This window comes from Protopterus annectens, chromosome 14.part0 (genome assembly GCF_019279795.1).
Source record: "Protopterus annectens isolate FY-2018-M chromosome 14.part0, PAN1.0, whole genome shotgun sequence".
In the NCBI taxonomy this organism is placed as follows: domain Eukaryota; kingdom Metazoa; phylum Chordata; order Ceratodontiformes; family Protopteridae; genus Protopterus; species Protopterus annectens.
This window is the reverse complement of record NC_056748.1, coordinates 357,789,318-357,805,566: the sequence shown is the minus strand read 5'-3', so window position 1 is coordinate 357,805,566 and position 16,249 is coordinate 357,789,318. Positions and strand designations below refer to the sequence as shown.

At 36.7% G+C, this 16,249-nt stretch overlaps 1 protein-coding gene across 1 annotated transcript in view; it reads left to right on the top strand.

Moving 5' to 3' along the window:
• GRK5 (G protein-coupled receptor kinase 5) overlaps positions 1-16,249 on the top strand; it is a 1,993,659-nt gene that overhangs the window by 1,570,442 nt on the left and 406,968 nt on the right. Inside the window, exon 6 of the mRNA XM_044056079.1 lies at positions 7,723-7,815. Coding sequence (XP_043912014.1) covers positions 7,723-7,815 — 93 coding nt within the window. The remainder of the gene's footprint in view (positions 1-7,722; positions 7,816-16,249) is intronic.

Below are 16,249 nucleotides of genomic sequence, written 5' to 3'. Positions count from 1 at the left end.
TTAACCAAGTTCAACCAAGTTTGCTTAATTAACTAAGTTTGTCTATGGGAAATTGCTTTTTATTGTATTTTATATTGTACTAGTGTGCCTCAATATGTCATTTTATTAAAGCCTGGTCAGCAACCTTACTTGGAGCTGTGGTCAGTCATCATTTGGACATGCCTTATAAATAAAACCAACAGCAAAACTACTTTGAACAATTTTACCCCCAAGTGTGCTCCCGATAAAGAACATCCCACAAACTCAGGAACCAAAAGCAACAAATTCATCATCCTCAGCAGTACCCCACATAAACATCTGTATTATGTATGCTACACTATAAAATATATTGCCCACATAAACATCTGTATTATGTACGCTACACTATAAAATATATTACCCACATAAACATCTGTATTATGTACGCTACACTATAAAATATATTACCCACATAAACATCTGTATTATGTACGCTACACTATAAAATATATTACCCACATAAACATCTGTATTATGTACGCTACACTATAAAATATATTACCCACATAAACATCTGTATTATGTACGCTACACTATAAAATATATTACCCACATAAACATCTGTATTATGTATGCTACACTATAAAATATATTACCCGCATAAACATCTGTGTTATGCACACTACACTATAAAATATTACACATAAACATCTGTATTATGTACGCTACACTATAAAATATATTACCCGCATAAACATTTGTATTATGTACACTACACTATAAAATATATTACCCTTGCTCAAATTCTACTATAGTAAGGAGGCATCCACCCAAACCATAAACCTACCATTAAGAACACATACCTTAGCAACCCATCTGTCCCATCTTGGAATACTCACATACCCTCACATTTGCCCACATGAAAATCCAGATCATTTTGTAACAAACTCCCAAGCTTCACACATGAAATATGCAGTACAACCTTGATACATTTCCCATGTTAAAAACCTTGCTAAAACCCACATATCATGCACAGAAATTACCCCAGAAATGATTGGATCTTCTGTTATGACCACTTCCATGGTAGTGCTGGAGATGTTAATATTTTAATCAAAGTAGCCCTCCTGCATGCTGCACCATAAGCAGATCCTAACACTCCCTTCCTCAGTACCATTCTCGTCTACCATGATACGAGACTGTGCCAAGGAAGTCCTTGTGATGTATATAACGTTCTACCAGAAATAACAAAAGAAACAGAAACACATGAGCACATGCTTGAGTGGGTAATTCCAAACATTTCCACTGAAATACTGGTGGTTTTAATACAGACTGGCAAACACATCACATAATGATTTCTCACACACCCAGAACAGTTCTTCAGCCTCTCTCAAGGGAATAACTTGCAAATCCTTAGACAAAAATATTACCCTAGAGGGGATCCTGTTAACTCGCACTGAGAATTTCTCACCTACATGTATGCTGTCACGCTTACTTTTAGTCACTGATCAAAATGAAGTTCACATACGTTCCACTCACAAATACTTACAGTGCTGTAAATCTTACAGTTTTAATGAATCCCTCTTTTATTCTCAGTGAAATCCTTTAACTGGCAGTTATTTTGGCATCTAAACTAGATCTTGATGTATAATAATTTAAAACAATATGCCAAAAAAGTATTGAATTACATCTCCATCTGCACCACCAGAAAGTAAATAAATAAAAAAACAAAAAACAAAAAAAAAATAGCATAGATAGCTGTACGTTTCAATTCTAAAATGAACAAACAAGGCGCAACCTGGAAAATGCAAAGCCTTCAAAAGCCTTTGTAGTGAAACATTCTGTAAACAACTCTATAACAGTGCAGGGGAGCCTTCTTCCCTTATCAGATCCTCAGTTTCCTGGACTAATTCTGTAGCATATATGATACTCTTGGATGAAATTCAGCAGTATGTTGATCAAAGTTGTGGAGGAGCCCTTGTGGTGATTTCAGGCTGAAATTCTCTGGGTAAGGTACATAAAGAACACACTATCTATTTCTCAGGTGTTGTGACCTTCTTTCTTCTTACTGCGGTAATGGGAACATTTGAGGGTGCCACTTCCCTTCTTAGCTGTTCCTGTTACATGTGATTCCATTCTTTGATTTTCTACATTAATGTAGTGTTATTGTCCTTGGCTCAGCTTCTGGGAATAGAGGGATGGATTGTTCTTGCTCTTACATCTTTCCATGATCCTCCTTCTAAACCTGGTTAGAGATGTTCCTCTGCAGCTTTTGATGGATAATTTGTCTCCTCTGTCTCCATGCATTTTGTTTTTTTACTGTCAAGTCTTGTTAGCTTCATCTGAGCCTTGTTGGTGGAGTTAAGAGCTTCTGGTAACCTCATGCTTGTATTTCAATTGGGAGTTTTCTACCATATTGATAGATCATACCCCTTATCTCCTAGGATGTTTTCCTGCAGGTGTGTGGGTTGTTCTCCAGACCTGTGTCTGGGTCTTATGACTATTTGGTGCCCACAGAAGGTCCTGCTCTTAGTTTCTGGTGGCAGGTAGGATGGATACCCAGGTCCAGCTGTATGGCTAGTCCTGTTGCTAAGAACATAGTCGTTCTCTGTCCCATCATAGAAAATCTATACTGCTTTTTAGATCATGAGCTTTCTATTCCTCATTTGTGCCCATTTGCTGTAGTGTCAAGAAAAATTCTTCCAAGGGTATGTTTATTTTCACTGACTCCACCTCACTTGGGTGATCTTGGTATGTAGGGTATACCTGTCAAATGTCCAGATTTTTCCCTCATGTTATTGATGATTTAATCATAAAATTTGTGGTTTTCTGGCTTAGGACTGAAATCCTTAAGTAATAACATACATTTGAATTTCAGACTTCATTTCATTCAGAAAATGCACGCTAACACAGCATCTTTTATTCTAACACATTTCTAAGTTTATAAGAGTAATATTTAAAACCTGTTCCTGCTTTTGTGCATTTGTCCCAACATTATTTTAGGCTTTGCCCAAATTTCTTGTGCCAAGAGGTTGGGAGCTATGATCCAGGGCTAGATAGGGGTGTGCACTCTTCCTCTGTATGATGGTCTCTCTTCAATCTGATTCTTCAGTTTGTTATGGGTCGTCATCCTTGTTCATGTCTTCCTGTCCTTGATCCTTCTAGAAACACAAAGTGGGGGCAGAAATGGTGACTCATCCTGAGGTGATGCTGCTCAAAGGGAAGCAAGTATTGGTGAGACCTATCAATGTTCATGTACAATGAGAGAGGGCAAGATTGATGCCACTCTTCTCTTATTACTAATGGTAGGAATTGGATTACTGTTCCAGGCTGTGGTCCAGTCTTCTCATCTTTGAGCTACCTGCCTGCCTTCTGCACTAGAAATTCCCATGACAATATTTTTGTTGTAGCCCCTTTAGGACAACAATGTTTTCTTTCCAAGCAGCCTTCCCTGTGTAGAGACTTAGAGCTGGACCTTCTGGTTAGGTGTTCCCTTGTACTCAGCCTTCATGCTAGTCATGGTGTAGTTCTCACGTCTCCATCTGAGAGTTCCTTTTTAAGAATGCAAAACTAAGAGAACACACGCAAAAAAAAAAATGGATAGGTAAATCTTTCCACATTGCATGACGTATTTCAGCTGATAGACGTTCTGTAAGGTTTCATAACATTACTTGTCTGGGAGCTGAAATGGTAATCGAAGCTGTATTATTTGTAGCCTGTTTAGCAATAACCTACAGAACCTAAAATTAAGAAATACAGGAAGAGACCATATCAGACAAGGTAGAAAGTGTGGGAATACACTGTGATGAGATAATAAAGAGAAATGCTTGAAAAAAAAATAAAGATAGCAGTAGAAACAGCACTATAGCAAACAATGCAAGTACAAAAACAATACAAACAGCATTAGAGCAAAAAAAATCTTTAGCTAAGCAGTTCTACAGTCTAGCAAACTGATGAGCTAAATTATTTTGCAAGTAAATGACTTCTGCACTACAGAATTGATCATAGTTTATTTTTGTTACAATGAGCCGCAATGGTGCAGTGGTAGCGTTGTCGCCTCACAGCAAGAGGTTCTCCCGTTCGATTCTCAGCTGGAGCGCCTTCTGTGTGGAGTCTGCATGTCCTCCCCATGTTTGAGTGGCGTTCAAAAGACAAGCTGAATGGGCGTACCTTCGTTGAAGGTTGGGTGTCGGGCTGGCACCTCGGCACCATAAAAATCTACTGTCAATCATTAACGGACCGGAGTTCTGCTGTGGCGACCCCTAACTGGGAAAAGCCAAAAGAAGAAGAAAGCTACAGTAATAGTTGGCTTTAAAAACGTTTAACCCCAACTTCATGTTTCAGGAAATGCTAGCAATACACTTCAAATGAAAGAGCTGTCTGTAGTTAACACACAATTAATCTGATGCTCCTTAAAGTGAATTACATGTAGCAAACTAAAAGTATTAAAATTTAATAATAAGCACTAACTTAACTGCAGAAAAAGTGTGCAGCTGCTGATTGAAAAGTGTAGTAAGCCATAGCTAATTAATGCTGAAGAGGTTTAGGGTATTAAAACAGAGGAATTATAAGGCAAATTACTTGTAGATTACTGCACCATTTCTTCCTTGATAATGCCCACACACAAGTTTGTGTTTGTGTATCAGCACTAATTCACTGTATGTGGTGTTTCTCTTTTCTCTGTGGTTGAATGGTTGAGTGGGGTGCAGAGGGGCTTTCCCACCTAAAAAAAAAAAAAAAAAAGTTATGGAAAAGTATTTGCTGTATATGAATTTTTAAACAGAATGTGATTTGATTGTATGTGTTTTAGAGCAAATGAATTATAGGTTAAATTTTTAGCTTTTTTTCCTGATTAGATGAAACGTTTCTTAGATGTAACTTATTTTTCACACACACACACACACACACACACACACACACACACACACACACACACACACACACACACACACACACACACACAGACACACACACACACACACACACACACACACACACACACACACACACACACACACACATGTTGGCTGCGGTGGTGCAGTAGTTGGTGTTGTTGCCTCACACTGTAAAAACTCCACTGCCAATCAATCTGCGGACCGGTGATCTGCTGTGATGACCCCTAATGGTAGAAGTCAAAAGACATTGCTTACACACACACACACACATATATATATATATATATATATATATATATATATATATATATATTGCTGTCTGTCAAAATATAAGTGTGAATTAATGATCTAAGGAATTATATTGTGCCACACGTTAATTTAATGGAGTCATCTGTCTTTCATAAAGCCACGGTGGTACAGCGGTAGCATTGTTGCCTCACAGCAAGAGGTTCTCCTGTTCAATTCTCGGCTGGAGTGCCTTCTGTGTGGAGTCTGCATGTCCTCCCCGTGGTTGAGTGGCCTTCAAAAGACATGCGTGAATGAGCATGCCTTCGCTGAAGGTTGGGCATCGGGCTGGCAACTCGGCACCATAAAAATCTACTGCCAATCATTAGCGGACCGGAGTTCCACTGTGGCGACCCCTAACCTGGAAAAGCCGAAAAGGCAAACAATCTGTCAGTCTTTCATAATTTCCTTTCAGTAAGTTCTTAAATACATTGTATTTTGTAGGGTTTTTATTATAGTAATTGTAAAATCAGTTTCTTGTAATGCAATGATGTATACAAATGTGCAGGACCCAGATCACATTGATTTGAATTGGACATCATTGTGTAAGAAGAATATATGTTTCCATTAAAATTCTTACCTTGTGTATTATTTTATAATTGAGAATATTAGTATATTGAAAAGTATTAAAAATGGTTTACTACGATGTTGGGTCATTACTTTTCCTAGTAGCTTGGAAAACTATAAATATTGCATGCTGGAATCCAAGAAGCTTTGCTTTGATAAGGGCAGAGTGCTGTGTAACATTAAGACTCTGCTATGGTAGGTCTGTCTCAGCTTATTTCCCAGGTCTCTTTAATGTCATTAGTGACTCTTCTTCTTTGTAATTTAATAATGTTTCTGGATGCACAGTGATTGATGTTTATATCTGCATTACAAGGACTGACCAGCAACATACCTGGTTACCCCTTACTGTTTGTTTTTCCTTGTACTTTTCTCAAACTTTCAACTAAAACATTAACCAATAAGTTATGAGGTACTCGAGTTCTTTGGTGGCTGGAGTCAGTGGTCATCAGCTTGGCTTGTACATGCCTTAGGAAACACAAACATTTTCATTTTAAAATTCATCAATGTAAGATGAAAGCTTTAAACTGACTAGCTGTACTGAAAGCTGGAATGAAGGCCAGTCAAATGTTGACATTTTGTGGCAGTGTATATCATGAGGTAAATGGAAGCTATGCTGCCCTACTTAGATAATTGTACCATTACTCATTACAGTTATATCATGGGAACAGCAGTAAACACACATTTTGTCTTTGTCAAAATATGCATGTATTTAATAGCCAGGTAGATAGATGAAAAAATAGAGTGATGGCTGGCAAGTCAATGGAAATGGAGGATGGTTCTTTTGTGTTCATGCCCTGTGCTACTGATAGTGACTATTTGCTAACATCTGTACTGCTGTTACACCATGGGAAGTGAAGTTATTATGTTCATCTGAAGAATATTTTTCTGTTAAGAAATGTACCGACAGTTCAAATATGGAGTTAGGTGTAAGTGACTGATTTCCTGTTAACTTGGTCAGATATTTTGAGTTCACCAAGACAGTACATAAGTCGAAATGCAGACTTTTATAGGTTCATAGTTCATAGGTTCATAGTTTAGTACTAAGCTAACTGCCCTTGCGAGCCATTTTAAGCTTAGCCAATTATTCCTTGTGAGACTCAAACCCTGCACCTTGTGTTTGTAAGGCAAACATCTTAGCCATTAAGAAACTCTTAAGGATTGGCTATTGAGGTTTGCAGAGATAACTTTAGGTCAATCAGCAAAACTACCTAGAGGTGATTAGTGATTGAATTTTTTTTTATCATAAAGCCAGTATCTATTGAAGGCTGCTGGATTTTTACTTCTCAGATGAATAAATTAACCTGTTTGCATGATCACTCATCTCAAGAAACTGAGAAATGCATTAAGGTATTTGTGTTAAGGTATGATAATTTGAAGACCTTGACATGTCAGCATATTCTGGAAATGTACAAGAGAAAATCATTGTAAATATTTACTCATGCAGAATCTCATGTGCATATCCATCTGGCAGTGTGAAATTACCTGCAATGCAAAACACAATTGACCGTGATTCCAAAAGACTTGCTCTCAGTGTAGGTGACCACTTATACTGAGAGCTGGCAGAGAAAAGATGTTTTGGAATCTGGTCCCCATAGTAAGCCTGCTTGTAGCCTTAAACGGAAGTAACTCACTTGCACTTAGACTAAGTCTTTTGGAATTATGGCAAACTTACACTGAGAGCATCTCTTTTGGAATGTGGCCCAATGTCTTTTATGATAAACTACTGTACCTCCGCTAATCATGGGGTTTTCATTATTGTAGCAATTATGTAAACATCTAATTTTGTATTGAGCTTAGACAGAATAATTAGACATTATTAATTTGTCTAAAACTATAATTATGGACATGTATGATGTTTTAAAACATAATATTCAGGAGATGAATGACTCCTTGATTTTATTTTCTGCATGTGCTTTGTCTGTGAGCCAGAAGTATTAAAACTTAGAAGTAAAAACTGTTATGCATCCTTGGGCTCCTATTTCTGGATTTTAAAATACATAATTTCATTTATCTGAGACAGATCTGTCCATGAATATCTGAGGAAAGAACCTTTCCGAGACTACCAAGACAGCATGTATTTTGACAGGTTTCTTCAGTGGAAATGGCTAGAAAGGTAAGTAGCTGTGTACATGGGGAACATGATTGCGGCTTTTAATTCACATGCCATTTCTTCTCACTGAACATAATAAATATGTGAACTGCACAAACAAGAATAACTTATTTTCATTAAAAAAAATACATTTGTGTCCGTTTATGTTGTTTTCTTTAACCCAATACAAAAATTTAGTAATATACTCAGATTATCACTTTTAAAAATGAACCGATCAAATAATATGTGTCTTTTATAAGTTAATTGTTAGAGAAGTTAAATAGTATAAAAAAGAAATGTATGTTCAGAAAAAATAAATACTTATTACCTTCCAGCTTGGTAATCAATTTGAAATATTCACGTAGAGTGCAGAACTACAGAGCTGTTAAAGCACAAGAAGGTACATCATGGTCATTCCTCTTAACACCTGAGCATTAAAAATCATAGCACTGATCTTTAAAAGTCATAGCAGAATATGAGAAACAGGGACATTTTTCTATTTCTTTTCACAGTGCATGCTCTTTATATACTATACCCTATATAGTTAGTGGTAATGAATTCTTGTATAACTTTATGAGGAACATCATAATTTTGGGAGGAACAAGGCTAAATATGAGAGGCAAAATCATAGTGCTATACCCAAATCATTGCAGATGAAAGATGTAATCAGTGTATATATTTTTAACACGTTGAGTAACCTGGTTTAAAAGCTTTGAATTTCCCTAATTACAAGGTATGCAACACACGAAAAAATATTTTGAAAAAGTTTTTAGATTAAAACCTCTATGAACCCCATACATCCAATGGGTGAATACTAAAACTTTAATATAGATTTAAAGCACACTTACCAGCAGGTCACATTGTCATCCAAAGTCTTCAGTCTGGAATTGCCTTAAAGAATGATAATGTATTTGAAAATATGCACCCCATCTTTGATAGCTACTTTGCTAGAAGTTTATCTGAATATCTGTAGAATTGAGGGGTGTAGGGGAACAGCTGACACAGGAGGGTCTAGCAGGTCAAAGCTTCATACAAAACATTATGTTTTAATGTTTTGTGGTATTTTAATCTGCAATCATGGGGGGCTTATGAGTCTGCTGTCTTCAGTATCTCATTACAAACCCAAATGCTTATCAAGTTTCTGTTCATTCCTAAAAAAAAATATTAAAACATTGTAGCTATATTTCTGAGAAATGTCTTTTCTGTCATTCAGCAATGATGACTGTGTGTGTGTGTGTGTGTGTGTGTGTGTGTGTGTGTGTGTGTGTGTGTGTGTGTGTGTGTGTGTGTGTGTGTGTGTGTGTGTGTGTGTGTGTGTGTGTGTGTGTGTGTGTGTGTGTGTGTGTGTGTGTGTGTGTGTGTTTGTGTGGATGGATTCTGAGAATTACAGTCAGCGTTTTTTCTCTGCCAAAAGCAAATACTGCACATAGTAACTAGCTATAGTGGAAATCAGTGGAAATTAAAGTGCTGGTCCAAAGACAGCAAACAGCCTACTGGTACTGCATGAAATAAGGAATTGATGTTTTCATGTTCAGCAAATGGACAAATAAATTATGTTGTAGATACCTGGCAGTGTGACCATTGGCTGAAAGTGCTGATCACTGTTGATGTAACACCCCAGCCATGTACAAAATGGGAAGAAGCAGGATTATGCCAATATGATGCTGTCACGTATCATATGGGAGCCTGATTTGCATTTAAAGGTACATAACTGGAAATCCAACTAAACCAGCACATGTTCATCTTATACCTTTTGTACTCTGAACATTTTAGTCTGAATATCCAAAGAAACACATTGAAACAAAACATGTATTGCAGATCACAAAGCTAGAATAATGTTTTGCACAAAAAAAAATCAAATGTTTGTATGAAAATAATATCAAAGTCATTTGCATTATTCACTGGTTTGACAAAAAGTACTTTTGCAAATTACAGACATACTTTGTGTGTGTGTTTACATAGACAAGAATCAGTAAAAGTAATTTTATAAAATGAATTGAGATTTCAGTTCTCATAACACAGTTAAAGTTGTTTTTAAAAGTCATGGCAATTCTGAGCATGTTAAGTTTTTGCATTGTTGAGTGAAACCAGACTGCGGCCATGTCAATTCTGGCTGTTAGTGCAGAGGGTTAAAGCGCTGAGCTGTTAACAAGATGCTTCATGTAACAAAGGGTGCAGGGTTTGATTTTTCAGCTTCTGTTTGCCTGCTGATGGACTCTGAGCAAGTCAGTTTCCGAGAGAGCGGTCTTGGGTTACCCCTGAAAAAGAACACTTGTATCCAGCAGGATGTATTTAAAAAATATATCTGTATGAAAGCACACTTTTACATAAATTTCCCTTGTTTTACTCTGAAATGCAAAATGTCATCTTCAGCACAGAATTATAACTCACTATGAGCAGTCACTGTTTTTGGTAAAAAATATATTTGGTTGCAGTGTGCTAGTTGGATTTATGTCATGTTATGGGCTTTTATGCTTAGTCAGTGGGCTGTTTGGATTTATGTCTTGACATGGGTTAGGTTTAATAAGACAGAAGTTAGACTCCTTTTGGACTGCAGGCACAGTCCTATTCAAAGTACATTGTATCACTTAGCTGCTCATAGTGTCCTTCATACTGCATATCCTGACACTGGTGAATGACATAGCTCTTCTTTCTATAATTGAAATTAAAGAAACACTGTTTGAAATTCAAGATGTGTAGATTCTAAACTTGATTACATCCAAAGCATTGTTGCTGTATTTACATGATACTTTTAAATTCCATAGTTGTCATACCTAGCTACATATTAATTGTCTTGTGTTAAAAGCTGTTGTATTTACTTTCTAAGAATCTATAAATGTACCTTTAATTACAGAACAGAACATATAAGCTCTTTGTATTCTTCGGGATGGTTTACAAATGTCCAGTGTTAGAAAAGGTGTTATGAATAAAACAAATATCTGCAGCACCAAAGTGAATTCTACTTGTACAGCAAAGACGAGTTGATGGTGTAACTCATTCAAGCTGTGCACTTCGGGTTCTTAGCCTCTTGACTGAAACCTCTGATAACAATGTGGCCTGTTGTATCATTAGCTGCACATTACTTCCTTCATACTGCAGGTCTTAGGCACTTGCGTATCTGTGTGTTTTGTTAGCGACCTTTTGATTGTTTTAAAAAGATTCATAATAATGCGCATCAGTGCATGATAGCACAGGTATGCATTCCTTAGTGACTCTGTCCTTTATGTGGCCTGTTTGGTTACCAGGAAGAAAAATATGTTGCAAGGCTGGCATTAATTTGCTGCCTGTGTGAGGCTACAGGTAAACACCCTGTTCTATACTGCATGTCTTGAAGCTGAACACCCACAAACAAAGTGTATCACAAAAGCTGCATTCATAACCCACAATATTACAACTGTAAAGCATCGTTAAACATTTGGATAGACAGATTTCTCTTGATATGGCATTTGCAAAGCAACAAGCATTGCAAGATGACCGAGATATTTTTTGTAAGCGGTCTTTCTGTATTCATTTGTCGTATACCAACAGATGGCAGTAGAGTCGGTAATAAGCCACTGCACAACATTCTGCTCATTCCTACAAAACATGTCTCCAATTTTAAATGAAATGCAGTGAGTCATCACTTCAGGCCTGCTTTTTAAATATTTTATTTTCTAGGCTGACAGAATAATTTAATGGCTGCATGACTTCTTGAAATAATGTACCACATGAGTCGCTCCAGTGAAATTTAAACTCTTGTTATTTTCCCCTCTAATTCTTATGGCTGTTTTACAGTTGACACGGCATGGTTCCTGTGTGGATAACACTGCTCAGTTCAGAATCCATGCTGTATAACTTGATATCCAGCAGAAATATGTTCAGTATTTCAAGGCAGTTTTACAGGCAGTCATTACTGGCATTGATTAAGAATCCAGAAATTATTTCACTATTTATTTGTTTTCTACAAATACATTACATCTGAAATAACCCCCCCCCCCTCTAATGGGTCCTGTGTGACTCATGCCACTGATATTAGAGGGAAAATTGTATGATTTCTTGGAGTGATTCAGTGATTCTGCAGAGTCTGAAACCATACAGATGTTATACATTGAATTTGTTGGTTTCAGCCTTTTGTCTGGCCGTATGTTTTACAGTTACAAGGAAACTGTGCGTTATAAGTGTTTTATTGATAGGTGGTATATTCTTTCAGCAACAGCATCTTATTTGCCAAATAAAGCAACATTAATGGCTCAGCTCTTCAGGAACTGTCACCCAAGTGATTTTTTGTGAGACAGTTTCTTATATGGGGAACACTACTATTTATTCCAGATCTGAAAGCTACCTAAAATCTGCTAAGTATAATGTTAACATCATAAATTTTACCTGCTGTATGTAGCAATACCAAACTATTTATGGACTTGGAAATACTTTTATGCAGCTTTCTGATAGGCACTGAGCCAGTGTATTACAGTAGAACATTTCTAGATGGTTTCAGATTTGAAAGGTACCTCAAAAGAGCTGAAATGCACCCCCCAGCTTCAAGGACACTGTTAAGTAGCCTACAGAAACTACTACAACTCTAAAGAAAAGTCACAAGTACAGAATACATTTGTATGCCTTTGTCATAGAAAGTCATTGTACTAAGCACAAAAACTCTGATCATAATCTACTAGCACAGACACGGCAGATGTAGTTGTTTTGTGCGCGCAAAAGGGTTTATTTTCACAGCATCACTGATGTCAGAATACCCAGAAAACATAGACATATATTTTAATCTGTGCAGACCTTGTGGAAATATTTCCACTGAGTTTGACTTTAGTACTGAAATGATAACTTAGAGTAATGCTATGCTGTGAATATATTTGCTTTAGTATAAAAAATTAAGGAGTTATTTAAAAAAAAGTTCTGATGTGGTTACAGAACAGGTGGACATAGTGAATTCAAGGAACATGGTCTGCTTGAATATTAGCAATCCGTTCCACTTTATTGCACACAAAAGGTTGATGAAGAGAACACAGTGGAGAAAGGTGAACCCTGCATTGGAGGAGGGGGTATTAAGTTGGTGAATGACAATGATCATTAGGAAATTAGTTTGCTATCCAAATTGGGTAATTGTTGGGTTTGTCAGAGGTCAGTATTGTCCTGTTTCTGATAGATATATTAAAATTTAGAATGGCAATGTTCATAGGTTCATAGATTCATAGGCCAATACTAGGCTGTTGATCCTGAGGACGATTAGTAGCCCAGCCACAGGACCCCAAATTATAGATACCTATTTACATAACTAATGTATACTTAATTTTAGGGGGCCAGACCCAGAGTGTATTTACAACTGCCCATCTATTCATCCAGGTTATGCTTAAAGAGGGTTGGGAGTTGCTTTGCTGTTTATCCAAAGGAAGCCTATTCCATATATATAGTATATATCTGTATATATATATATATATATATATATATATATATATATATATATATATATATATATATATATATTTATTTATCATTTGTTGACCGGGAAAGTCCGACTAGGTTCCACAGAGCCTGTTTTCAGCGGAGGCCCGGGGAGAAATGCTCCAATTGCATGTCTTTGGAATGTGGGAGGAAACCGGAGTACTCGGAGGAAACCCACGCGAACACAGGGAGAACATGCAAACTCCACACAGAAGGCACCCTAGCCGAGAATCGAACCGGAGAACCTCTTGCTGTGAGGCGACAACGTTAACCGCTGCACCACTGGATTCACTTTATAATTTCGAAATACTGAAATACCGAATTTCAGTATTTTGAAATAATAAAGTCGAACGTCCATAATCCTGACAGCACACAATCGCGAACACATACAAACCATACACCACACAACACATACATTGTCCAACCCACACTACAACAAACAAAACACATACAAACACAAAAACACAAACAAACAAACCTACACTACATGTAAGCAGGGGGGCTGTGTCCCCCACACCCCTCCTACCTATATGTACTAACTCCGAGATTGCACAAACAGACACAAAAAGGAAACACACACCCACACATTTCACAGTCCCTCGCAAACACACACAAAAATCACACATATACATACATCCACACATTCAGACACACTCAAACTCCCACACATAACCCTTACAAAACACTCACTTACCTTCAATTGCACCTACATCCATATACGATACACTCCCAACACTGCACGCCATGTACCAAAAGCCATAACCGTGAATTCGAGATATTCAAATTCACGATTATGCACTTTCGCGATTTTCAGTTTTCGACTTTATGATTTTGAAATACTGAAATTCGGTATTTCAGTATTTCGAAATTATAAAGTGAACCAATATTTTATATATATATATATATATATATATATATATATATATATATATATATATATATATATATGGATTTATATCATATCATTGAGTTTTGTGAAACTTAAAATTCATATGGTCGAGACCATATGATCAAGTTTCAGAAAACTCGAAATTACACACCCCCCTGCAAATTGTATATACCAACTCAGAGATTGCATTACAGTAGGGAAAAGGGTAAATTCCTCATTGAAGCACTTCCTTTTAAATCATGGTATAGTGAGGGGTGCAGTACGGTCTAGTTTTAGGAAACTCAATCATATGACCTTGACCATATGCATTTCAAGTTTCTGAAAACTGATAATGTAATATAAATATAGCTAGATAGATATGTATGTGTGTGATATATATATATATATATATATATATATATATATATTTATATGTGTATGTGTGTATATGCATGTGTGTGTGTGTGTGTATATATATATATATATATATATATATATATATATATATATATATATATACACACACACACACACACACACACACACACACACACACACACAGTTTCACTTTATAATCTGGAAATACTGAAATATCGAATTTCAGTATTTCGAGACCATGGAGTCGAATTTGCAAAATAGTGAACGTGCATAACCGTGAATCTAGAAATGTCAAATTCACAGTTATGGTGTTCCAGTTCGAAGTGGGATGTAGTTTGTGCCTGTTGTACAGTTTAGTGTGTGGATTTGGCTGGAATTTCAGGTAAGTGACTATTTTGTAAGGGTTTTGGGTAGATGTGTGAGTGTAAGTGTTGAAAGTGGTGGTGCTTGTATATTTGTGATGTGTGTGTGTGTGTGTGTGTGTGTGTGTGTGTGTGTGTGTGTGCGAGGGGACTGTAGAGTGTGTAGTGGTAAGTTTGCTGTCTTTTTCTGTTTGGTGCAATCTCGGAGTTAGTATATATAAGTAGCAGTGGTGTGGGGGTACAGCCCACCTGCTTATTTGTAGTGTAGGTTTGCTTGTGTTTTTGTGTTTGTTTGTGTTGTTTTTGTTTGTTGTAGTGTGCGTAGGATGGTGTATGTGTTGTGTGATGTATGGTGTGCGTACGTTCGGGATTTTGACTTTCGCGGTTTTTATGTTTCGGAATTCTGAAAATTCGACTTTATAGTTTCGAAATACTGAAATTCAATATTTCAGTACTTCAAAATTATAAAGTGAATCCATATACATATATATATATATATATATATATATATATATATATATAGATAGATATATATATATATATATATATATAGATAGATAGATAGATATGTAGATATATACATAGATATAGATGTACAGATATATAGTTATATAGATATATATTTTGCCAGCAAATTTTATTGATGTTTCAGTGGAGATTAAGGTCTCTTGAGACGGCATTGAGGGTGTCATTAGTTTTTCGGATGCACAGGAGGTCAAATAAGAAAGGATCCTTTGAGGCTTTAAAGGCTAGAAAGAGGTAATCTTTCAAAAGTCTGTAGGAAATAGAAAAGGCAGATAGTGAGAAAGAGAGAAACAGTTTTATTAATTGAGAAAATGCTGAAGTCCCTCAACTGGGACATATGTTTCAACAAGTGTATGCCAATGGTGCCATTATACTCTGTGTCTGATGCAGCAGGACTTGAGAGGGATGATAACTTCCTTAGATTTGAAAGAAATGCCCATTGTGGTTAGTTTGGAGAGGGAAAATAATTTCCTAAAAACAGTGTATACATGATAATCAAAATATAGTTAATTGACAATGAAAGTGCCCAAATCCCTAATGGCTGACTCAACCTTCAAAGAGGTATCACCTGTGTGGTAAGTGCATGGGTGCCCAGTTTTACCTAAGGAGCTAATGATGCATTTTTTAGCATTTCATTTTTTGCTATTGTCTAAACATGACTTACTGGTACATGTTACTCCCTCCTTAAGAACCTGAAAGTCGGTTGAAGGGTTAAGGACAGTTCCATGTTTAAAGTCATCTGCATACTTGGCCAGCCACAGGCCCTTGATTTCAGCATTGACATCAGAGAACAAATACCAAAGAGAAGTGGTTCTATTACCAATCACTGGGAGGCATCACTTTTTTTTGAAGAGAGGGTGCTTCCCACAATAAAATTCAAAGAACATGGTCTGCT